The following is a 23,974-nucleotide window of genomic DNA, read 5'->3' as shown; positions in this document are numbered from 1 at the left end:
GGATCAAACCCAGGGTGCTCACAAGCTAGGCAAGTGCTCTACCACTGAGCCACAACCCTAGCCCTCATTTGTTTTTAATAACATTAAATTATGGGAACAGGGGCTGGGGTTGTAGCTCATGGTAGAGTGCTTGCCTAGCATGTGCGAGGCTCTGGGTTCAATCCTCAGCATCACATAAAAATAAATAAATAAAATAAAGGCATTGTATCCAACTACACCTAAAAAATAATATTTTTTATGGGAACAGCTTTTTAAAATTCTTTTTTTGTTTTTTCTTTTCTTTCTTCCTTTTTTTTTTTTTTGTTTTGTTTTTGTTTTTTGGTTTTAATATTGGAAATTGAGGAATTGAACCCAGGGGCACTTAACCCCTGAGCCACATCCCCAGCCCTTTTTATATTTTATTTAGAGACAAGATCTCAATAAGTTGCTTAGGGCATCACTAAATTGCTGATGCTGGCTTTGAACTTGCAATCCTCCTGCCTCAGCCTCCCGAGCTACTAAGATTACAGATGTGCAACACAATGCCTGGTTTAAAAACAAACTCTTGCCAGGCATGGTAGCTCATGCCTGTTAGTCCTAACCACTTGGGGGAGGCTGAGGTAGAAATATTGCAAGATCCAGGCCAATTTCAGCAATTCATTTATTTATTTTTAATTTTTTTAAAAAATATTTTTTTAGTTGTAGATGGACACAATATCTTTATTTATTTATTTTTACGTGGTGCTGAGGATCAAACCCAGTGCCTCACACATGCGAGGTAAGTACTCAACCACTGTGCTACAACCCCAGCCCCATCTCAGCAATTTATTGAGGTCCTAAGCAACTTAGTGAGACTCTGTCTCAATATAAAAAATAAAAAGGGCTGGGGACATACTTAGTGGTTAAGCACCCCTGGGTTCAATCCCCAGTACCAGGGGAAAAAAAAACCTTGCATGTAAGATGCTTCCAAAACAAAAATTTAATGGAAGCTCATAATATTAACTCAGTGTCCTTCATGTTTGCTAAATAGGCAGAGGCTGGATTTGATGCGTGAGATGTATGATAGGGCTGGTGAGATGGCCTCTAATGCCCAAGATGACAGTGAAGCTACGATGACTGGCAGTGATCCATTCTATGATCGATTCCACTGGTTCAAACTTGTGGGAAGGTATGTGATGATTTTGTTGGTTTCTTTTTAAATAATGAATACTTGTATTTTAATTTAAAAATCTCAGTTGTTATTACAGAAGGTTAAAAGGAAAAAAGGAATAAAAGAGCCCCGTTTTATCCTCTCATAACCACCGTGTCATTTGGTATACTTCCCTTCAGCATTTTTAAACACGCGTATTCTTTTGATTCTCAAACTTTTGAAAATGTTTGACAGTCTTCTTTGGTTCTCAGCTTATTTACAAAATGTTTTGCAATTAATTAAGATAAATTGATTAAGATATATTAAGTTATATTGTACAACTTAAAATCATTGTCTTAGCCGACTGCAATATCTTCATAATCTGAGACGTCATAAAGCAGTTCATTTCACTTTTGTCATTGCCAAGGGCGAATTAATTGCATATCTTTGTAGCCCTCTTGAGTCTCTTTTATATATACATTATATTCAACATTTTATGGAAACAAATATTGCCTCTGTGAGTCTATATTGAGTCATTTAGAGGTTTGGAAATTTATATTTTGTGCTATTTTTAGAATTAGAATTGTTTTTCAATTGCAAAAGTAGTCTGTTTTTTAAAGGAGCTATGTAAAAATCTGTTGCTGAAGTAAGAGTATTTTGTAGAAATGAAGGAAGTCTTCTCCACTCCACTCCGATAGTAGACAAGCTTTTTTAAAGAGATGAATTGGCCAAAAACATCTTACCCAAGCAAAGCACTTGCTGTTTTGGCATGTACTATTTCATCCATTTTTTTCCTTCTGTTTCAAGAGCATGTTAGCATTTAAATTCGTATTATTTCACCTTAATGTTGAGTAGCTCTTTTGAGGCCAAGATGCTGCTGGTCTTTCTGTGTGAACTGGAGAATGTAAATATTTGCTAGCACCGTATTCATCTAGGTTGGTCTACTCATGGGTTCCCTTTGCTTTTCTTATTCTAAGGATCCATCTTTGTAGAATTTTTCAACCTGCCCTTTTGTTCCCTTTCACCTGATCCAGATGATTTATGCTTATTTTATCCTTTTGCTTTTCTATTTGCTTTTATTGTGTTGATTCCCCAGTAGACTCTGTCCTGTTGGCACCTATCGCTTCTTGTTTAACCAACTATTCCTCTCTCCCTGGCTGTGTCAATCGGCGTCTTACCTGGTGTCTAGCTCCCCCATTTTCCACGGCTGTGTGAATGAGCGCCTTGCCGACCGCACACCCTCCCCCACTTTTTCCACGGCCGATTCCGACATCACTGAGCTGGCTGACGAGCAGCAAGATGAGATGGAGGATTTTGATGATGAGGCATTCGTGGATGACACCGGCTCTGACGCAGGGACGGAGGAGGGATCAGATCTCTTCAGTGACGGGCATGACCCGTTTTACGACCGGTCCCCTTGGTTCATTTTAGTGGGAAGGTTGGTGAGGTTATTGTGAGAAAGGCAAAAAGGGACCAGCTCTTGTTATAAAGACCTCTTTGTTCAATTTTGGATAATACTGACTTAGTCAGTTTAATTCATGAATGCTCAGTCCCAAGTCTGCCAATGCTTAGAGTCCCATAGATGCAAATCTGGCTAGAGAGCTCAGGCATTATTTGTGAGCATTCTGTCTCCTAAATACAGCATACAGCAATATATGAAGACTGTGTGGAGGGATGCTTATCTTAAATTCAGAACAATCATTTTGTTTTGAAGGAGGAAATCTCAAAGGAGAAAGTAAGGCTAAGAATCAAAAGTAATGAATTCACAAATGATACTGTGGACTATGCTTCTTTCTTAAAGGAATGTGACTGAGGAGGCACATGGGGTTACATGGGAAAGAACACACCAAGTCCAAGGTTAGGCTGAAGAATTTGTGGTACTGCAGGGAAGACTAAAGTGGAACCGGGTACTGTTAGGTTCATTTTTTTGCTTAGTCTACTGAGTCCTAAAATGAATCAAGAAAACTTCATGTCTCAGTGGCTGCCTTTTTTATATCTAGTTTCACTGAATGCATCTATAGGCCTTTGGCTTCTGCTGGAATTTTACCTATCAGCTTTATAATGATGAATCTCAGAAAACTATCTGTTGACACCATCAACAAATGAATATTTGTTCATTTAATCATAAAACTGATTATTTATCAAAACTTATGTTGAGTTCACCAAATTGAGGCATTGTCTTTAGCTCTCAGTCCGTGCATCCCTCTGTCAGTGATATAGAACTCTGTGCATAAATTGCCGACACTGGTGTCTTTTTCCACATCAAGTCTTCACGATGAAATGATAATTACAAGTTTGACAGTAGAGAAATCACTGGATTAACTAAAAAGTATGTTCAGGTTTTAAAATATAAAATTTAACTTCATGGCTGAACCCTTTAAAAATAAGGGAATTGTTTCACTGTTAAGTGGTAAACACAAGTTATCTAAACATTGATGTCCAGCAAGTCTCCTGACCTATTAGACAGAGGTGTTACCTACCAGGTGGGAGTTTCATAACTATTGTAGAAGATAATGGAAAGGGAAGAAAGAAAAGCTTTTTAATAAAAATGAAAACCTCAGTTACAGATTTGAGTCATAATATTGGACAGTCTCTGGACTTTATAATAGGGAAGGGGCATTATAAGTTGTTTCTCCATGAATAAACACAATGGGATTATGTACCCATGGATATTGTTTTCTACTGGTATGTCACCTGGAACAGATACTTAGAATCTCAGAAAAGCTGATTTATACCAAAAGTGAGAAAAATGTATACAGATAATGGGATAATAATGCTTTTGTTTACTCTGTGGCTCTCTGTATCCTTCAACACGTATCCATCCTATTCCAAGAGAGTTGGAAGTTAGAAACTAGTTTCTACCCATGAACTTGGCCTCAATGAACAAAGCCAGTTGCACAGCTTTAAAGCTGTTTTCTTGTGTTCTACACTACTGTACTGTGAGGAGTAGACAGTTTCAGGAGAAGTGGCCTGGTCAGGAGAAGTCTTCTCTCTACTTAATACAAGCTACTTAAATTGAGGCCTGTTGTATTTTCACATATAAAATGAGTTGGTAGGAAAGAGTCTTTCCAGTCTTTCATCTTTCATATTGTGTTATCTATACTGGCAAAATGAATATCCTGGTTAAGATTTCTACTTAGAAGCGTTTGTATTTTTAATCATTTGTTTAGAAAACTGAAGTCAGAATCCTACTTAATGTGGATATTAACTGGGTTAAGATATGTACATTATTTTCTTTATAGTTTTATATTTCATATCAGATATAAAATATAAGTGTAAGGCAGTCAACTCTTAATTTGATTTTTATGTAAATATTTGTGATACTATGGCTCAGGAATTGACTTTACATTTGTTTGAGTTTCCAGATTCTTCGACCTAACTTTGCCTTGCCAGAAAGAGACAGGGGGACGTGGGGTGTTGCACACTGGTAGAACATATTCTTACTACAAAAAAAAAAAAAAAAAAAAGGAAGAGACTGGGGGTTGGGGGTGTGTGTGTGTGTGTGTGTATAAAAATCAGTCAGTAAAATGAAGGATAGCTCTCATTTTTGCCTTCAGTTATTCTCCTCTGCAAAGAAAATGTATAACAGTGTTGTTTAGTAGTCATTGGATGTGTAAGAGGAGTACCTTTTTTCCTGTTTTTGTGATTCATAGGATCAGTTTTCCCCTATTGGCACATAATTATAAATACAATTCACTTCTGAAAATTTTCATTTTTCTAACTGGTCTAGGTGGCACATGCCTGTAAGCCCAGTGGCTTGGGAGGCTGAGGCAGGAGGATTGTGAGTTCAAAGTCAGCCTCAATGAGGAGCTAAGTAACTCAGTGAGACCCTGTTTCTAAATAAAATACAGAAAAGGGCTGGGGATGTGGCTCAGTGGTTAAGTGCCTGAGTTCAATCCCTGGTTAACACCTCCCCCCCAAAAAAATCCATTTTCTTATGAAATTCCATTTATAGATTTGTTTCTTGGCTGTGGCTACCTCTGATGAATCTTTATATCAAAATTAAAAGAGCTTGTCCCTTTAGCTATTCTCTTGGCATGCTGGGATGTTACAAACCATCCATCATAACTTGGGATGAAATACAAAATATGTAAGCTAGTCTTCCGGGTTGAAAATGAGCAAAGATGATTATTCTGTGGCCTCTCTAAGTACCTAACAAACATTCTTTCTGTATCACCATAATTATACTGATTTTTCTTATCTTTATGTTGACAAATTTGTTTCTATTTTCGATGTAACTTCACAGAACTTTCTCGTAATACATCTTTTATAACTTCTCTCCTCCCTGTTCTTCAGTCTGCTAGGTCAAAGTATAAGGACTTTCAGAAAAGCAGAGTAATTATAAAAATTCCAGTTTAAAAAACTTGAAAGGAGAAGTTTTATACGGCACTGATTTGGGCTATGGCTTGTGTCCTGTTAACATGACAAGGGCTGTTAGTGAGTGTGCATTTCCATGTCAGAACTGATGCCCATGCTCCTATCACAGAATTATAGGTTCTCTTTTCTGAAAAGGAACATCTACAATAATGCCTTCAGTGCTTCCACATTTGGAATAGCCATTGCCATAGGCACGAAGGAAATTCTGCTCTTTAATGTGAGCTCCAATCTTACTTTATTGTGCTGTGTCCATAAAATACAATTAGCTATACTAAAAAACAGTGGCCCCTGTTTTGAATAGCTATGTTTAAGGTGACAGATTAAGTATACTTAGGGATCAAACATGTTATATATAGTTAATATCCATCATAAATTCGGTTTTGAAAAAATTAACCCAATATGAAGTTGAATTGCTTTGCCTCTCTGCCTCTTTGAGAGTTCTCATTTTTCTAAGAAACCTTCCACTTCTACTTAAAGGTAGATGACATATCACTTTGCTGTTCTTTTATATATGTAGATAGATGTTCACTCACTAGATACTTATTGAGTGTGTTTACCTTATGCCCAGCCCTCTTCAGACAGTAGTAAGCAAAGCAAATGGTTCCTGTCATCACAGACTTAGAGTCTGGTAGGTGATAGAGACACTTAAGCAATCACACAAATGTAAATTTTACCAGTGATTAAAGAATTGTGTGTGTTGCTCAGATCATGTAACATTGGGGTCCTGTTATTAAAAAAAACACACACACACACACAAAAAAAAAAACGGTGTTTAAAATAAGACCCAAAGATGTTAAGTCAAAGGCACGAGGCCGGCAGTGAGTGCAGAGCGGCCTCCAGGTGGCCCCACCTGGCATGTGTGTAGTGGCTCTTAATGTCCTCCATGTTAGAAATGCCATCAAGAGAGGAAGTTGTTATGTATGGTGATTCAGAAGTGAGAGGATCCGTTTGGTTCCATATGCCAAATTCTTAGTCTTCTAGACTCTCCTAGTAGTTGGTGCTTGATGGTCTTGTTTGTAATCCTTTTTAGATGCATTTTCATTCCTAAATTTATGCATAGCAAAGCTTTAACCTATCTCAGCATTGCCCCCTCTCCTGCTTTGGAGCAGACTGAAAGGGAAGTAGACATCATGATCTGATTTAATGTTCATTTGCAGTTATTTTTGTTTTCTTTCGTATTTTATTTATATTCTTAAACTTTAATTAACATTTGTTTTTCTGTTATGTTGTCTGTTTTCATTATTTTGAGTTGAAATCCCAAGTATCTGTCCACTCCTTCATCCTTCTAGCTTTGTTGTAAAAACAGAGCAGGAAAAGCAGCAGACAGGCACATGTGTCACGTTCCATTGTGTTTGGTTTCCTGATGCAAATGTTTATTCTTCGTCTTTTGTCTTATGTTCAAAGAGCAGCATATACCAAGTGGGAAGACAGGAGTAACTATAGGAACTAGATTCTATTTCCCTTCTACTGATTAGAAAGAACACTCAGTTTTTATTGCCTTTTTGTTTTTTAAATCAATAGCTACAAAATAAAGAGAAGAAAAAAAGAGTGGTGATGTGACAGAATTGGCTAGTTTGTTTGAAATATAAAGTGTTAGATCTGTAATTTACCTTTTATTTATGCATTTCTGACTTAGGTTTTGGACTCTAGGAGTAAAAGCAAACCCTGTAGGGACCAGCTTCATGCTTCTCCCCTTAGCATGTATCTTGATGCCCATGCAGTCTATAAGCTTGCTACTCAGAAATTTCTGGCTGCACAGTCTTTGCCCACATGTGTCTGCCTCTCTTATCTTGTCAGTCACCTTACCTGAAGATAAAAGAGTCCTTAGAATAAACTAAAGACCCATAATACTGAGATTTGAAATTTATTTTAGTTATTAATCATATTTCAGTCACATTTCCCTGGTTTTTGTTTCCTGATTTCTGTTTTCTCTATCGGGAAACCTTAGAACTCTTGGTAATTCCTTATGTTTAAAGGTTAATTTCTTTAATGGGATTCTCACCCCACCAGCAGTATTCACAGAGCAGTATCTTGTAAGTCTACTTCCAATTACTACTCTTCTACCTACAGTGTAGTTCTTACAGAGAGTAATTTGAATTAGATTGGTTTTTGTCAGCACTTTGTCCAGTGTTTGAAATTTTTTCACGTGTCATCAGGGCTAAAAAGGCAGCTGGAGGCAGTTTGAGAGGATAGAACCAAGAAATGATCTTAAGATAAGGTACAGAAGCCAGCTCAGGTTCAGGAAGCTACTCTCACTGAGGCTGAAAGCCAGCCTCTCCCTCTGTAGGATGCTCTGATGTTTGTTTCCTGGTGTCTGTCTCTAGGGCATTTGTATACCTGAGCAATCTGCTGTATCCCGTACCCCTGATTCACAGGGTGGCCATCGTCAGTGAGAAGGGCGAAGTGCGGGGATTTCTGCGCGTGGCTGTACAGGCCATTGCAGGTAGGTCACCAACTCTGCAGTAAAGGCTGTGAGTTCTTGCCTGGAAACAAAGGTGGCTCTATATGGGCCTTGCTTCAGTCAAACCCAAATAGTAATATGTTTATCCATTACGAAGGCCTTTCTTACTTCCTTTCTAGCTCTTGTCCCCACATATCATAAATAGATTTTGTGGGCTGGGGTTGTGGCTCAGTGGTAGAGTGCTCGCCTAGCACGAGCGAGGTCCTGGGTTCAATTCTCAGCATCACATAAAAATAAATAAATAAAATAAAGGTATTGTGTTCAACTACAACTGAAAAATAAATATAAAAAAATAGATTTTGTTTTGTCTGGTCTACTACTACTTTGGAATATTGGCGTAAAAAGATTTCCTTTAACTTGAAGATAAGCTCTTGGAATGACTTTTAAGTTATTGACATTTTAAATAATGTATCTTAACTGGTTCAGAAGTGATGAAAGATTTTTAAAACTTTTTCTTACCTAAATTTTCTTTCAGGATACCTCTAGTAGACATTTCTTTGGCTGCTATTTTGCAGCACATGGACCACTTTTCACTTTTCCATAATCCAGCTGACATTCTGAGGAAAGAATGTGGCCCTTTCCTGAATTTTTCTGCCTTAACTGCCAAATGCTTTGCCTTAGTGACTGTCACTTCAGTCTTTTTCCCATGGAAACCTATCACACAATCACCAATATTGAGTTTGTAGAGGTCTCCTCCACAAGTGCAGTATAATATTTTCAAATATTTGTTTTGTGTTATTTTACACAATCTTGCCAACCTGGGAAAGGGTTAGTATTTCTAAGTGTGATATTTAAACCATCTCAGTGATAAAACTGATTCTTTACTAAGTAGTCTCACTTGAGCTAAGTGTGGTAAATCTACATGAGTCAAGTTGGAAACAGCCAGTGTCATTTTATTATTTTAGAGTCATTTGTCCTTATGCAAAAAGACTGTCTTGTTTGTTTTATAATCCAGTAGGAGTTACATCTCCTCTCCCTATGTATTGTCTCATTTGATCCTTGCTGATGTTTTTCCACTTAGCGGATGAAGAAGCTCCCGATTATGGCTCTGGAATTCGACAATCTGGAACAGCTAAAATATCTTTTGATAACGAGTACTTTAATCAGGTGAGAAACCTTTGGTAAGAAGAAACACCTTGAGGGAAGAGAGGAAGTAGATGATTTTATCAGGAAAATGCCCCGCATTGGAGACCAGTTTTCCTGCCTAGAACTAAAAGTATAGGAGGCTGATTACCCCTGAGTTGCTCAGTAGTATATGGTCTATGTCAAACAACTGCAGAGACCCAGCGTTTGTATTACTGTAGTATTGCCTTTTCTTAGTTCTTAATCCATATAGTTTTCCAGTCATTATTTGTTGGGTATATAGATATAAGATAGGAAAATGTGTTTTTTCTATGTTCTCATATACACTCACCCCCATCCCCTGCTGCCTTGCTTTTAGAGTGACTTTTCTTCAGTTGCAATGACTCGTTCTGGTCTATCCTTGGAGGAGCTGAGGATTGTGGAAGGACAGGGTCAGAGTTCTGAGGTCATCCCTCCTCCAGAAGAAATCAGTCGAACGAATGACTTGGGTGCGTAGACAGAGTTTACTATGATTGGGACATTGTCTATGAGGGAAAAATATGGGACATAGTTGCTTTCATCAACTAGTAATGGAAAGAACTCGCTCTTCTTCACATTATTTGACCCATGTGTGTGTTCCCTTGACCTTCTTTAGATTTGAAATCAAGCACTTTGCTGGATGGAAAGATGGTTATGGAAGGGTTTTCAGAAGAGATTGGCAATCATCTGAAACTGGGCAGTGCCTTCACTTTCCGAGTAACAGTGTTGCAGGCCAGTGGGATCCTTCCAGAGTATGCAGATATCTTCTGTCAGTTCAAGTAAGCCACCCTTTGTTCTGCCTATTTAGCCAGCTGTTAAGTGAGAAGATATCCTCTAGTAGAGAGCTTTACACTTGTGGAGATATTAGTACTCTTGAGAAACTGTCTCCAAAGGAAAACACTTTGTTCACTCATAATGAGAGTGGGAATCAGAAACCTTCACTGGTTCCTCATGGGGAGAAGTGAGCCATGTATCCTCCTGGACCATTCTGTTGTAAACTGTCCTCCTGTACCAAGAATGTAGAGTCTGATCCAGATAAGCGTACTTAGTGGTTTTAGAGTTCTTTTTTTCTTTTTTTTAATTTTTTTTTTGGTAGTTTTAGATGAACAGAATGCCTTGATTTTATTTACTTATTTTAATGTGGTGCTGAGGATCGAACCCAGTGCCTCATGCATGATAGGTAAACACTCTACCACTGAGCTACAGCCCCAGCCGTTTTTAATGTTCTTCATGTTGAAATGTCTGTCTTCTTCTGCTTTTTTTTTAAAGAATTTAACCTTTATTTATTTATTTAAATATTCATTTTTATTTATTTATTTAAATATTTATTTTTTTAGTTGTAGTTGGACACAATATCTTCATTTTATTTATTTTTATTTGGTGCTGAGGTTTGAACCCAGGGCCTTGCATGTGCTAGGTGAGTGCTCTACCGCTGAGCCACAACCTCAGCCCCTATTTATTTTTATTTATTTATTTTTATGTGGTGCTGAGAATCTAATCCAGTACCTCACCTGTGCTAGGCAAGCGTTCTACAACTCAGCCACAACCCCAGCCCATGAAATGTATTCTTAATAAATAAGGATTAAATTAGTGAATTATCTCTAAAGAGGAGTAAACTATTATTGCATCAACTGAGAAAAGCCAGTGTGGAGAGAAGATTGTGGTTTCATTTCTCATTTACTCAGAATCTTTTTCTATCCTGTGACTTTCCGGAACCCTAGCCTATAGGTGCTTTCTTCTCAAGACCTCCCAGGAAAACACTTTGTGAATCTAAAGTTTTTATTCCTCTTAACATCAATATATTTTTCAATATGGGCTGCTGTATAAGCCCACAGTTTGCCGCTGGTATTACCCAAAGACTGCTTTAGAGTTCTGTTGTCCCTTGCCACTCAATATGTGCCCCAGCTTTCCTGGGCATCCTGATGATGGAGCTTGGATGCTCCAAGCTTGTGTGTTTCAGCCAATGCTTGAATTAAATGTGATCACTACATAGTAAGCCACCAGTATCATTTGCTGAAACTCATGAGTGTTATTGAAATACTATCCAGCCAGTTGATTTCAGTTATTTTGTGTTTTTTCACTAAGAGCCTCAAATTTAGGGTAGGATGGACATGGCTAAGATGAATCTGATTTGGGCAACTTTCACTATTATTTTAATAAGAAAAAGTGATACATCTTATGAAACAGATCTGTTTGGTTAACTGATGTCTGAAATGACAATAGGAATGTAGGAATATGTTGCTCTTTGTCCTCAAACCCCAAAGAGCAGCACCTCCACCTATATTAGCTCAGAAGTTGAGAGCATGTGGACCAGTGGTCTGAGAAGACTCAGTTTTTCTAGGCTTTCCTCATCTCTCTACTGGTCTGAGTAGGGAAGGTGCAGCTCTGCAGCAGTGGCATGAGGTCCTGACTCAGCACTGGGACCCAGGATATCTGCAGCACCCACGACAGCAGATCAGATCCACTAATGCCTACAGAGGGCCTCTGGCAGGTATAATCTACAATCAGGAGAAGAAAAAAATGGAGGGGATGGTAAGAAAAGAAGGAGAGAGAGAGAGAGGAGTAATGAGAAGAAAGAAAATATAAGGATGCATGGAGTACTAGGAAAGCATGGCATCAGTGATTTGGAGCAATTGTCAAGAGCACATTGCTTCTCACAGACTATGAACTAATTTGGAAGATAAGGAGTTCATCCTACTGGTCTCTCTGTCCCCTAATTCAAAGTATTTCCTTCCCCCTTCCCTTTTTATTTTCTGAATGGGGTCAGGGAGTGCACACACACACACATGTTGGAGATTAAACCCAGGACCTCACACATGCTGAACACACTGTCCCAGCCTGAGGGTCCTTCTGATGGATAGTTCTATGTGGCAATAAATCTGTGATAGGGATTCTTTAATTCTCTATTTTTAATTTCAGACTAATAATAGGGAAACTAACAATAAAATCTTATTATTTTGAAGATAAATAAACATAGTCCGTTGATTCAGCAAGTATTTTTGGAGTATTTTTCTTTGTGTTAAGCCCTATTTGCTGCCTTTTGGGAAAATAGGCATATAAAAAGACATTATTACAAATAGTGAAATCAGGTTGTTAAGGAAAAACAGAACAAAACACTGTCAGGGTAAATCAGAAAAGACCTCTGGAAGAGGTGACATTGGAATTTACTCTTATCTGAGTGTTAGAGACTCCCAGGCAGCTACACCATGTACAGACTTTCATATTACCTTATAGAAACTCAAGTCTGCCAATTTTTGCTACACAAAATGATCCCGTCATTTTTATTTTCAATAAAAACTTCAACAAGGGAACAGGAGTTTGTTGAACTCACTTTGCATTCTCTAATGCATTCTTGAGTATACATCCAGTTAAGTGGGTCAATTATCTTGGTCAGTTAATTTTTCATTCATTTTTTCAAATAAAATATAAAATGTTATTTGTGTGATATTGGAAATTATTGTTTGTTTTCTGGTGCTGGAGATCAAACCCAGAGGCTGGCACATGATGGGCAAATGTTGTATCACTGAGCTCCATCCCCAGCCCAGAAGATGATGTTGATAAGGGAATAATTTTTGCTCAGTTAAAGAATCTACTTAAGTAGGATGGCTCTTACCATCAGATTCAAGTTGGGCTTTTAAAACAGAAATCCTAATGAAACTGTTTAATACAATATTTGCTTGTTTTATCTTTTTATTAAGCTTCTTGCATCGCCATGATGAAGCATTCTCCACCGAACCCCTCAAAAATAATGGCAGAGGAAGTCCCCTGGGCTTTTATCATGTGCAGAATGTGAGTGATCTGGACATTTTTGCCAAGCATATCCTGGGTTTGGGGTGCCTTGGCTTTACTGGCTGAGGAAGGATGCCCATGTGCAGCGATAATTGGAAGCACTGCTGCTGGCCCTGCTAGTCTTGCACTTAGATGAGAGAATGGACAATAGAGGGAGTGGCCAAAGTGGTGAGGCAGTCCTCAGGGAGGGAGCTGCCAGCCTCTTGTCTGCATTACAATGGTGGTGTGAGAGCTGGTCTACCAATGAGATCTTCTATCAGTTTGAATGTCCGAGTTGTTTTAAATTTCTGTCCTATAAAAATAAGCCTGTTTAATATCAGTTTTATTAAAGTTAATACATTGTGCTTAAAACCCATGTATATTTATATTATTTGGTTGCAAATAATGTAGAAGAAATTAAATATGTTCTGTGGTTAAATTAAGATTCTGTCTGTTTCCATTTTATCGGATGTTGTAATTAACTCACTAGGGCCCCTTAACAGCCTTCTTCACAGATGGAGTAAGAGGTCACAAGTTCAAGGCAAGCCTGGAGAACTTAGAGAGCAAGACCCTGTCTGAAAATAAAAAGGGTTAGGGATGTAGCTCAGTTGTAGAGCACCCCTGAGTTCAATTCCCAGAAAACACACACACACACCACACACCACAGAATGTGGCTCTAGTCTTCAGGATTTTCACTACTACAGGATGCTTCCTTGCCTTTTCTTGTTAACCATGTTCACTCTATAAAGGAAGAGAGGAAGACAACTCCAGGGGAAGAACAAGTGAACACCAAATATCCTTGTGTGTATATGTGCGTATGCACACACCCATGCACATGCAATGCTCTGGGATTAAACCCAACAGTACTCTACCATGAGCTACACACACAGCCCCTTTTTTAAATTTTGAGACAAAAATCTCACTAAGTAGCCTAGGCTGGCCTGGAACCTTCCATCGTTCTGCATCAGCCTCCTGAGTTGCTGGGATTATAGACATGTGCTACTGCACCTAGCTCAAAATACAATTTTTTTTTAATTTTTTTTATTTTTTTTAAAAGAGGAGAGAGAGAGAGAGAGAATGAATTTTTTTTTTAATATTTATTTTTTAGTTTTCGGCGGACACAACATCTTTGTTTTGCATGTGGTGCTGAGGATCGAACCCGGGCCGCATGCATGCCAGGCGAGCGTCCTACCACTTGAGCCACATCCCCAGCCCCTATTTTTATTTTTTAAATATTTTTTTTTTTAGCTTTAGGTGGACACGACATCTTTATTTTATTTTTATGTGGTGCTGAGGATTGAACCCAGTGCCTCACACATGCCAGATGAGCATGCTACCACTTGAGCCACATCCCCAGCCCGAAATATACTATTTTATATTTATATTTATACATTTGAAAACACATTTCTGTGATAAATATTGATTGCCTGCTATGCATAGAATTGTGCTTGATATGTTTGGGGAATGCAGATGAGTCATATAGATGCCCCCCAAGGAGCTTACAATTATGAGAGACTAGATAAAATGCAGTAGTAGAACATGAAGATATGTGAGAAAAACATTTATTAAATGAAGTGAGAGTGGAGAAAGAAAATGTTTCTTCTGTGTGCAAAGATATGTTAACTTTGTTGGGGAGCATAGTTAAATGGAGGAGAGAGGTAGGAGCTTCATGATGGATGTATTATAAATAAGAAGTAATGTCAGATTTGCCTTGCTCATAGTCTGCAGTCAGTATGTGTTTTTCTTATTGATATTACTGTTTGAATGGGGCCTTGAAGTATAGAATGACTAAGATGTGTGGAGATATGGGAAGGGCCTTCCTGGCGGTGCGCCGCCTGGGCCAGCCCTCAGGCACAAGAGAGGAGAAAGCAGGTAGAAGGAGCCCCAGGTGAGTTTGAGCTGAAACATAAGTGTGTGAAGGACAACAGGGTCATCAGTTGGGGGACATTGTAGACGGTCTTGAACATCTGGAGCTTGTTAAAGTTACCTTAGAATGAAAAGAAGAGGGAGCCCCTGACTTTTGGTGGAGGTGGCCTGTAGAGCAAAACACCCAACACATGCTGGGAGCCTAATAGTACTAAAGCCCTCCCTGAAGTGCAAATGTGTATTTTTCTCATGATAAATCTCTCCCTAATCTTGTATGGCTTTATTCCTTATTAGATTGCAGTGGAGGTCACTGAATCATTTGTGGACTACATCAAAACCAAGCCGATTGTATTTGAAGTTTTTGGGCATTATCAGCAGCACCCACTTCATCTGCAAGGACAGGATCTTAACAGGTTTGGACCAGATGAGCAAAGACTTTTGTTGTTACTGTTTTGATGATTATTCCTCAGTTGCAGGAAAGGAAGAAATCTTTTGAGGGTTGAAGATGAGTAAATAATAGTTTTATGTATTACCTTATGTTTCCTTTTTAGAAATCTCACTACCTTTTTCTAGCTCCCTAATCACTAACGTTAGAGCAAATTGAATGTTGCTCCCAGATGACTTTGAATGCCATCCTTTTGTAGGAAGAGACTTTGAATAGTGTTTTAGTCAGCTTTTGTGTCACTGTGACCAAAATACCTGACTAGAACAACTTACAGGAGGAAAAGTTTTATTTGGGCTCACTCCATAGCTCTGGGCCCAAGGTGAGGCAGCACATCATGGAAGCAGAGAAAAGCTGCTTAGCTCATGATGCAAGGTCAGGAAGCAAAGAAACAGAAAAGCAGGAAGGGGATGCAGAGATGAACCCTTCCACAGCATGCCCTACCTCCTCTAGCCATGCCCACCTGTCTACAGTTACCACCTAGTCAATCCTTCAAACTAGGATTGACTAATGAGGTCACAGTTCATAATCCAATCATTTTACCTCTGAACATTCCTGCATTAGCAGTGGCTTTCAGGGGACACCTCATATCCAAACCATAACAAATATGGTAAAAAGTTGGGTGTCTTAGGATTATAACATGGAAGTTGTATATAATTGTTCTAACAACCCTCAAATTCATAAAGCAGAAACTTTTTTAAGTGGAGTCAAGACTGATAAGAAGCCGGGCACAGTGTCATACACCTATAACCCAGCAGCTCCAGAGGCTGAGATAGGCAGATCACAAGTTCAAAGACAGCCTCAGCAAGTTAGCAAGGACCTAAGCAGTTTAGCGGGACCCTGTCTCTAAATAAAAAATATGAAAAAGGCTGGAGATGTGGCTCAGCGGTTCAGTACCCCTGGGTTCAATCCCAAGTACCAAAAAACAGATTGATGAGAAGAGCAACTAGAGGGGCTTTTTTTTTTAATATTTATTTTTTAGTTGTGGGTGAACACAATATCTTTATTTTATTTTTATGTGGTGCTGAGGAGCCAACCCAGTGCCTCATGCATGCTAGGCGAGCACTCTACTTCTGAGTCACAGCCCAGCTCTAGAGGGGCTTTTTTGATAGTATCAATGTCAGTGTTAACGGGTGAATTTTTTTTTATCTCATTTAGAAACTGTGATTTATAGAGGGCTTTTTAAAAAATTCATTAGTCTGTTCACTGTGTGGGATTATATGTGGTATATGATATGCCAGAGTTGAAAATGTAGAAAATTCATTTTCTTAAAGGGAATTTAAGCATGCCATTAAAATGAACATCTGATTCTTTTTGGTCCTGAATTAGTTTGTATTTCTGTCTTTACAGTCCACCCCAGCCCTCTCGACGATTCTTCCCTCCACCCATGCCACTCTCCAGGCCAGGTGAGCATCTGTATTCTTTGCCTGATATTCTCTGTGTGAACACATCCTTATTCTAAATGATTTCAGAAGCCAATCACATCCCTCCTTTTCTGTGCATCCTTATATATTCCTGCTTCTCTTGTACGCATCTACCAGAGCTAAAATTTTTGGTTCCTGATCTACAAGTAAGCTGGGTGTGGGGATGTACACCTGTAATCTCAACTCTTTGGGAGGCTGAGGCAGAAGGATGGAAAGTTTAAGGCCAGCCTCAACAACTTTACAAGACTCTGTCTTAAAATAAAAAAGGCTGGGGATTTAGTTCAATGGTAGAGTGCCCCTGGGTTCAGTTCATAGTACTGGGGGAGGAAAAAAAGAAGCAAAAAAGCAATATATCTCTGTATTTGCCAGTTCTCTGGTTTTACTGCAGATTTTTATAATCTCTCTCTTCCTAAATATCTCTGCTTTATTTGTAACTCTCCCAAACTGTCAGTCACTGGATATTTCTTTGCATATTAAACTTATTCTGCATGTTCATTTATCTTGGTTTTTTTGTTTTATTTTATTCTTGATTGATTACATAATAAGTACATACTTATGAGTTCTCTCCAGTTATTTTGAAATATGCAATACATTATTGTTAACTATAATCACCCTACTGTGCAGTACAATACCAGAACTTGTTCCTCCTCATTTATATTGTTTGATTTTTCTTTATTTTTGTCCTTTTTCCTTATTGCCACTTGTCAAATTCCCATCCCACCCTGTTCTCATTCTCCACCCGCTATACTTCTCATCTTCATCGGCCTTCAGACCATGAGAGAAAGATTGAGCTGATTCGGTTTCTCGTGTCTGGCTATGTGAATGTGCATGTATTGGACATGTTTTCTGAGCACGCCAGTGTGCTTGCCTCCTCTGCTGTTGCCACCTTCCAGAACGAGGCTGACCCAGTGCCGCCTTTTCTTTTTCTGCCAGTTCCCAGCTGCCAGAGCGAGAGGGTACCCAAACGAGATGGTTAGTAGCTAAATTAGCTGTCTTAGATGTAGAACCAACTCAAGGGCTTGTCCTGAAGCCTGGCTCGCCGTGTATGAAAACATCCATGTTTTTTTGCTCCTTGAGCTGAAAGTAGAGTTCACCATATTGTCAAGATCACACCGTGTTTCTTTCAGAGAACTTTTAGGAAGCACCTTTGCTGCCTGTGCTTCTTTCACATCACCCTAGGGGTGAGGCACTCCTGATACTTTTTCTTTGGATTCTTTGAAGTAGTAGTTTTAATTTTAAAGATTTTTACTAATAGTTGGTTTTGTTTTATTTTATTGTGTTTCCAGTCCTGAGGTTAGGGTTGGAACCCAGGGCTTTGCACATGCTAAGCAAGTGCTCTACCACGGAGCTGTACCCCTACTCTTTGTTTGCTTTTTTAAATACTTGTGGTTGTTCTTTCTGACCCTCAGATGACTGCCAGAACCATAATCCTATTTTCTTCCTCACCAACATCACCAGTGCATGTGAAATTCATCTGGGGTGAATACACCTGGTAGGATGCACATATGATTCATAAAGCTCTTCCTATCTATTATGTTAGTGGGGCTTTATGATACCTTTTCATGGTAGCAGACTAAATATTATTATGTGCTTTTTATACATCAAGGAGACAGAGGTTAAGCAACTTAATTAAGAGTTGCACAGCATCAAAACCATTAGGAACCTGGAATTTAAATCTGAAGGAAACATGTAACAGGTCATTTAGAGATTCCTGTATTTACAAATTAGACCACTGGTTTCCAGATTTGTCTGCATGTTGGAGTTCTAAGGAGGAAGTCCATAGACTGATGTAGATTATTGGGGACATGGCCTAGGTTTTGCCTTCCTTAAGATCCTTGATGACCCTTGGGTGCAGGAAGATCTGCAAGCTATGGGTTGAAGGATAGATCTTCACTTCACCTCTCCAGCTTCCATGGAGCCTTATGATGTGGGAAGTTCCCCCCTACATCCTTTTTAAGCACTGTCTCTATGCCATTCTACAGTGATACCATGCCACAAAATAAGATTCTAGAATTGAAGGGTTTTTAGTGATTTTGTGAGCACATTTATTTTGCATAAATCTGTTTTCTTATCTTTGAGGACAGTCTATTAAGAAGGAAAAAGATTCTCTCCATTTTTCTTGTTCTCTTAATTAGAGGTACTAACATGGTTAATATTGGGTCATCTTTGAAATCTGTCTTCTGACCTGCTGCTTTTCCTAAGTGTGTCCTTGAATGCTAACATTAGAGAAGCTTAAGCTTTTGCTTTTGGACCAGATTTGATATTTTCTAAAAAATTTTTTTTTAAAGTTCCAGCCACCAAATTAAACACCATGAGCAAAACCAGCCTTGGCCAAAGCATGAGCAAGTATGACCTCCTAGTTTGGTTTGAGATCAGTGAACTGGAACCTACAGGAGAGTAAGTCCAACTTTCTAAATTTTAATATAGAGCAAAGTGTTTCAAAATTAGGAAATATAATATTTGACTCTCCTATTTGAAGAGATCCTGTATGTGGTTGTCAGCAGTGATGTCACTTTGAAGAATTTGATTATCAGGGGACAGATCATTAATGCACTGTAAGGAAGATATAGTTACAGTGATGGTTTCTACCAGTTAGTTGCTTTTTGGATCTTAAAAAAAAAAAAAAAAAAAAAAAAGATCTAGAACCTGAAATTATCTCTTTCAATTGCTTTGCATTTATACAGTATTTACTGGACTCTTATGTGAGGGCCAGAGGTGAGACCAAAAAATGTTACTGTCCTTTGAGTATTTCAGTCTAGTAAAGATGATGAGACACCATAGACATGTGGAAAGGGTTGTAAAGGCCAATGGTTTTGTGATTAAATGCCAACATAGGTGAGAGAGAGAAGAGATCAGAGTTTTGAAAAACAAAGATCACTGGGGCTACAGTGCTTAAACATAGCTTTGCTTTATATATATTTTAGAATAGCTATTTCAAAAAAGTATTATTTTCTTCAATTATTATTTTGATGTTTCTTCCTCAGATCTTAGTTTATATATATATGCTTGCTTTTGTATATATTTTAGAATAGCTATTTCAAAAAAGAGTTTTATTTTTTCAATCACTATCATTTGTGAAGCTCCCTTGTGATTTTTATATAGTTATCATGATGTTTGGAAATTCTATGCTTTCACAGTCAGAATGTCTTAAGAGGGTTAAGGAAGGCCTTGTAGATGAGATAGTACTGACTTCTGTCTTTTGCATTTCTATTTTTATAGGTATATCCCAGCTGTGGTTGACCATACAGCAGGCCTTCCCTGCCAGGGGACATTTTTGCTTCACCAGGTACGAAGACAGGGGGAAACACCTAGGAGCGAACCAAATAATTTAGAAAAAGAAATAGGGGGCTGGGGTTGTAGCCCAGCGGTAGAGCACTCGCCTAGCACATGCAAGGCCCTGGGTTCAGTCCTCAGCACCACATAAAAATAAATAAATAAAGGTATTGTGTCCAACTACAACTAAAAAATAATAATAATAAAAAAAGAAACAGAACACCCCCCTCCCTTCCTCCCTTCCCTTCTCCTTCTCTTTCTCTCTTTCTCTCTTTCTGTCTTTCTTTCTGTTCTTTTTTCCATATCAATGCTTCGTGATAATATAGTGATATTCATGTTACATATTCATACAGGCACACAATATAAATTTGGTCAGCATCATTTCCCAGTATTTTCCCTTTCCTTTCCCTCAGAACTCTTTTATTTTTCTCAGCTTTTCATCTCTATTTCAGGGATAGGGAGCTGAGAGGAAGAATGTTATCCTCTCTTTTTATTGATTGCTGGGTATTGAACCCAGGGCTCACAATTGTTTTTCTTTTGTGTGCATGTGTGTGTGTGTGTGTGTTTTTAAGGCCTTGGCTTATATATACCCTTGCTTTTATATATATTTTAGAATAGCTGTTTCATAAAAGGATTTTGTTTCATTCATTTACTATTATTTGTGCAGTTCCTTGTGATTTCATATACTTACCATAATGCTTAGAAGCCCTGTACTTTCACAGCCATAATCTCTAATGATGGGTAGAGGATGAAAGTTGTGATAGACTTAAATCTGATTTTTCAATTTACATCTCACTTGGGTAAATCAAAAGTGAATTCAGTCAGTGCTCAAAACTGCTTGGGCATGGAGCAGGGAGTCCCATAGTTGAGACACACAATCATGGCATCTCTCTTGAAACCTTATCGGAATCTGAATATTGCTCAGTTCCTGGCTCACCCCACTTTGTTTAGAATAATAACATGGAGAGATTTTCTCCTACTTCTCCATCTTTCTCCTTCCTGCCCATTCCTATGCCATACAATTCAGAAAACAACAAATAAGAGGAAATGATAGATTGCCCCAGCTAACTCACAACCCTATCCTATTACCCAGGGTATCCAGCGAAGAATCACAGTGACCATTATCCATGAGAAGGGGAGTGAACTCCACTGGAAAGATGTCCGTGAACTGGTGGTAGGTAAGTATACATCAGCTAAGAATAGAACCTGGCTATTTATTTATTTGTTTATTTATTTTTAAATATATTTATTTATTTTTATTTATTTTATTTTATTCATTTATGTTATGCTGACAATTGAACCCAGTGCCTCACACATGCCTAGCAAGTGCTATATCACTGAACAATAGCTACAGCACAAACCTGGCTTTTTAGACATGTCATTATTCTCTGTTTGGGACACTGGTAATATTCTGTGTTCTCCAGTATAGAGAACACAGTATATGAGGAAGATAGAATCCTTGAGTTGGAAACCCTTCAGGGCTAGGAGTGTAGTTCAGTGGCAGAGCACTTCGCTAGCATACTTCAGGTCCTAGGTTCGATCTCCAGTTATTCTCTGGCTATACACGAAAGTGAAATTCTAGTTTCTCAGTTCCCATTATTGAGTTAACAGTGAAAACAACTTAGGAGGACTGGGTTAACTTTGTGAGAAAGGTTCTGAATGGATTCAAGAGAATTTGTTTTCTAAACATAAACATTTTAAGTAAGAGAGGCCTAACATGCATATGCCTAACATCAAATGGCTAGAGATCCATGATCAAAGTGGAAAAATCAAGCATCCTACAGAGTAAGAGCTTCAGAATGGTAGTCCAAGGCAGAGGTTCAGAACCTTTGTTGCCATGGACCTTTTTGGCAATGGTAAAGCCTTAGAAAATAAATTACAAAAGAAATTAAATGATACTGGAATACAACTGGTAAGATTAATTAAACACATTTGCACTACAATGTATTCTTCGTTGAGGCATTAAATCACAAGATCTAATGTTAGTCTGATGACCATAATTCCACAGTGGTGATGGATGAATGAAAATCAGTTTAATGTGGAAACATCTGTGGTTAATACAGGGGACAGAGTCAACAGGTACTGCTAATTCATATGTGGTTTATTGCCTTCCATAATTCAAGGAAATGTCAAATTTCAATTAATTGTTTGTGAGAATAAAGATATAATTTTTTCTCCATCTAAGTGATGGACTGCTTGAGTTCTATCTATGGACCTTTTGTGTCCCCATGAACCAGATTAAGAACCTTGGGAGGAGATTATACTCTCTTATCTGAGGCAGTGGTTTTTAAGCTTTTTCAAAATTATTTTTTAAATATTTATTTTTGGGGGCTGGGGATGTGGCTCAAGTGGTAACACGCTCATCTGGCATGCGCAGGGTGCTGGGTTTGATCCTCAGCACCACATAAAAATAAAATAAAGATGTTGTGTCCACCGAAAACTGGAAAATAAATTCAAAAATAAATAAATAAATATATATTTTTTTTAGTTGTAATTGGACACAATACCTTTATTTATTTTTATGTGGTGCTAAGGTTGAACCCAGGGCCTTACACATGCTAGGTGAGTGCTCTACCACTGAGCCACAACTCTGGCCCTCAAAATTATATTATTATGGCATATTAATGTACAAAACATAAGAGATGTTTTTAGATTAGAAAGGAAGGGGGAAGATCCAGAAGCAGTGGTCCCTCAGGCTTCTCTGAGGACCTCTATAGTTTAGTTTGACAAACTCTTGTGTAATGTTTATCAGGTACCATGTGCTTTTCTGAGTGCTTTAAAAATATTAGTTTATTTAATCTTAGTAATAGTCACATAAGGGAGAATTTGTTACTGTCATGAACTGAGGCTCAGAATCAGGATGAGTGTTAAGCCTCACAGCTAGTGAGAGTCAAAGCCACAACTGTCCAGCTCTCAAGACTGTGCTCCTATCTTCTGTGGAATTGAAGGGGAAGATGGCCTTTGTGAGCAGGGCAACAATATTGGAAGTAAAAACTGAGATCAATACAAAAAATTATTTGAACAAAGAATAAGGTTTCAGGGCTGGAATAAGGTTTCAACAACTGACTAAATGTGCAAAACAGGGGAAACAAGACAGACTGGAGAAGCCTTCAGGACCCTGCGCTTAACCAGTTACAGTGAAAACGACCTAGGAGGACTGGGTTAACTTTGTGAGAATGAAAAGTTTGTTTTGGGCTTAATATGTTAATGTCTGGTTTTTAATGTGCCTTTCTTCTGGTTTCTTTATTATTTCTGTTAGGCCGGATTAGGAATAAACCTGAGGTGGATGAAGCTGGGATCGATGCTATCCTGTCCCTGAACATCATCTCTGCCAAATACCTGAAGTCTTCCCACAACTCTAGCAGGTGGGGCATCCTAAGAAATGCATGCAGATGAAGAAACTGATTTACTTCTCACTTCAAAATTCCCTATTTCTTCCTTTGCCTACCCAGCTCTCAAAAAAGAAAGAAAAGTGATTGGATTGTGTGTGATCATTTACCTTTAGAGAATGGATGTTCTACTCCTAACTTAGAGTTTGAGTAGATGTTGCCACAGTGGTAAAGAAAAACCAGACCAAAAACCTCGGCATACTACCCAAGGGTTTAAAAGTGCCCATCAATTATTGCTAAACCTAAACATTTTCTGGTGAAAAGGTTACTGTGGAGAAAGGTTTCTCACTGCTGAGTAGCATGGAAATTTGTCCTCCAAGGAATAGTAAAGCCTTTTGCATTCAGTCTTTGCTGCTGCTAGTATAGACTTAGTCGTTATCAGTTTTTGCTTCTTATTTCCATTTATGCATAAAGTTGATAAATTAATATAAACTCTTGTGTCCAAGAGTGACTGCTGTAAATAGTGGATTTTTATTATTTTTAATTTTAAACTAGTTTCTCTTAAAATTTTCTTTTATATCCAAGTGATGACAGTGCATTAAAGTACATGTTCATGTTGCTTCACGTGTGGTAGACTAGAGACAGACCTGCTGCTTCCTCTTACCTCACCCATGAAAGGGGTTATGAGTAAGGCTGACTCAGAGTCCATCTCTTTCTTTTGTAAAGGCTGGGAAGCAGGAGCAGCTATATATATTTTTTATTTACTTTTTAGTTGTAGTTGGACACAATAATCTTTATTTTATTTTTATGTGGTGCTGAGGATCG

General features: G+C 38.3%; 1 protein-coding gene across 5 annotated transcripts in view; it reads left to right on the top strand.

Moving 5' to 3' along the window:
* Positions 1-23,974, top strand: part of Kif1b (kinesin family member 1B) — a 152,021-nt gene that overhangs the window by 104,609 nt on the left and 23,438 nt on the right. For 3 of the 5 annotated variants that reach the window (XM_076861325.2, XM_076861324.2, XM_076861322.2), the window contains 13 exons: positions 1,010-1,147; positions 2,298-2,546; positions 7,810-7,928; positions 8,968-9,053; positions 9,388-9,517; positions 9,664-9,826; positions 12,746-12,836; positions 14,976-15,094; positions 16,474-16,529; positions 18,836-18,944; positions 19,767-19,833; positions 20,914-20,998; positions 23,080-23,185. In XM_076861325.2, the coding sequence (XP_076717440.2) occupies positions 1,010-1,147; positions 2,298-2,546; positions 7,810-7,928; positions 8,968-9,053; positions 9,388-9,517; positions 9,664-9,826; positions 12,746-12,836; positions 14,976-15,094; positions 16,474-16,529; positions 18,836-18,944; positions 19,767-19,833; positions 20,914-20,998; positions 23,080-23,185 (1,518 nt within the window). The remainder of the gene's footprint in view (positions 1-1,009; positions 1,148-2,297; positions 2,547-7,809; positions 7,929-8,967; positions 9,054-9,387; positions 9,518-9,663; positions 9,827-12,745; positions 12,837-14,975; positions 15,095-16,473; positions 16,530-18,835; positions 18,945-19,766; positions 19,834-20,913; positions 20,999-23,079; positions 23,186-23,974) is intronic. The other 2 variants (XM_076861327.2, XM_076861326.2) reach the window with 1 other exon arrangement.

The sequence above is a fragment of the Callospermophilus lateralis genome, chromosome 7, assembly GCF_048772815.1.
Source record: "Callospermophilus lateralis isolate mCalLat2 chromosome 7, mCalLat2.hap1, whole genome shotgun sequence".
In the NCBI taxonomy this organism is placed as follows: domain Eukaryota; kingdom Metazoa; phylum Chordata; class Mammalia; order Rodentia; family Sciuridae; genus Callospermophilus; species Callospermophilus lateralis.
This window is presented reverse-complemented; position numbering and strand designations above follow the sequence as displayed.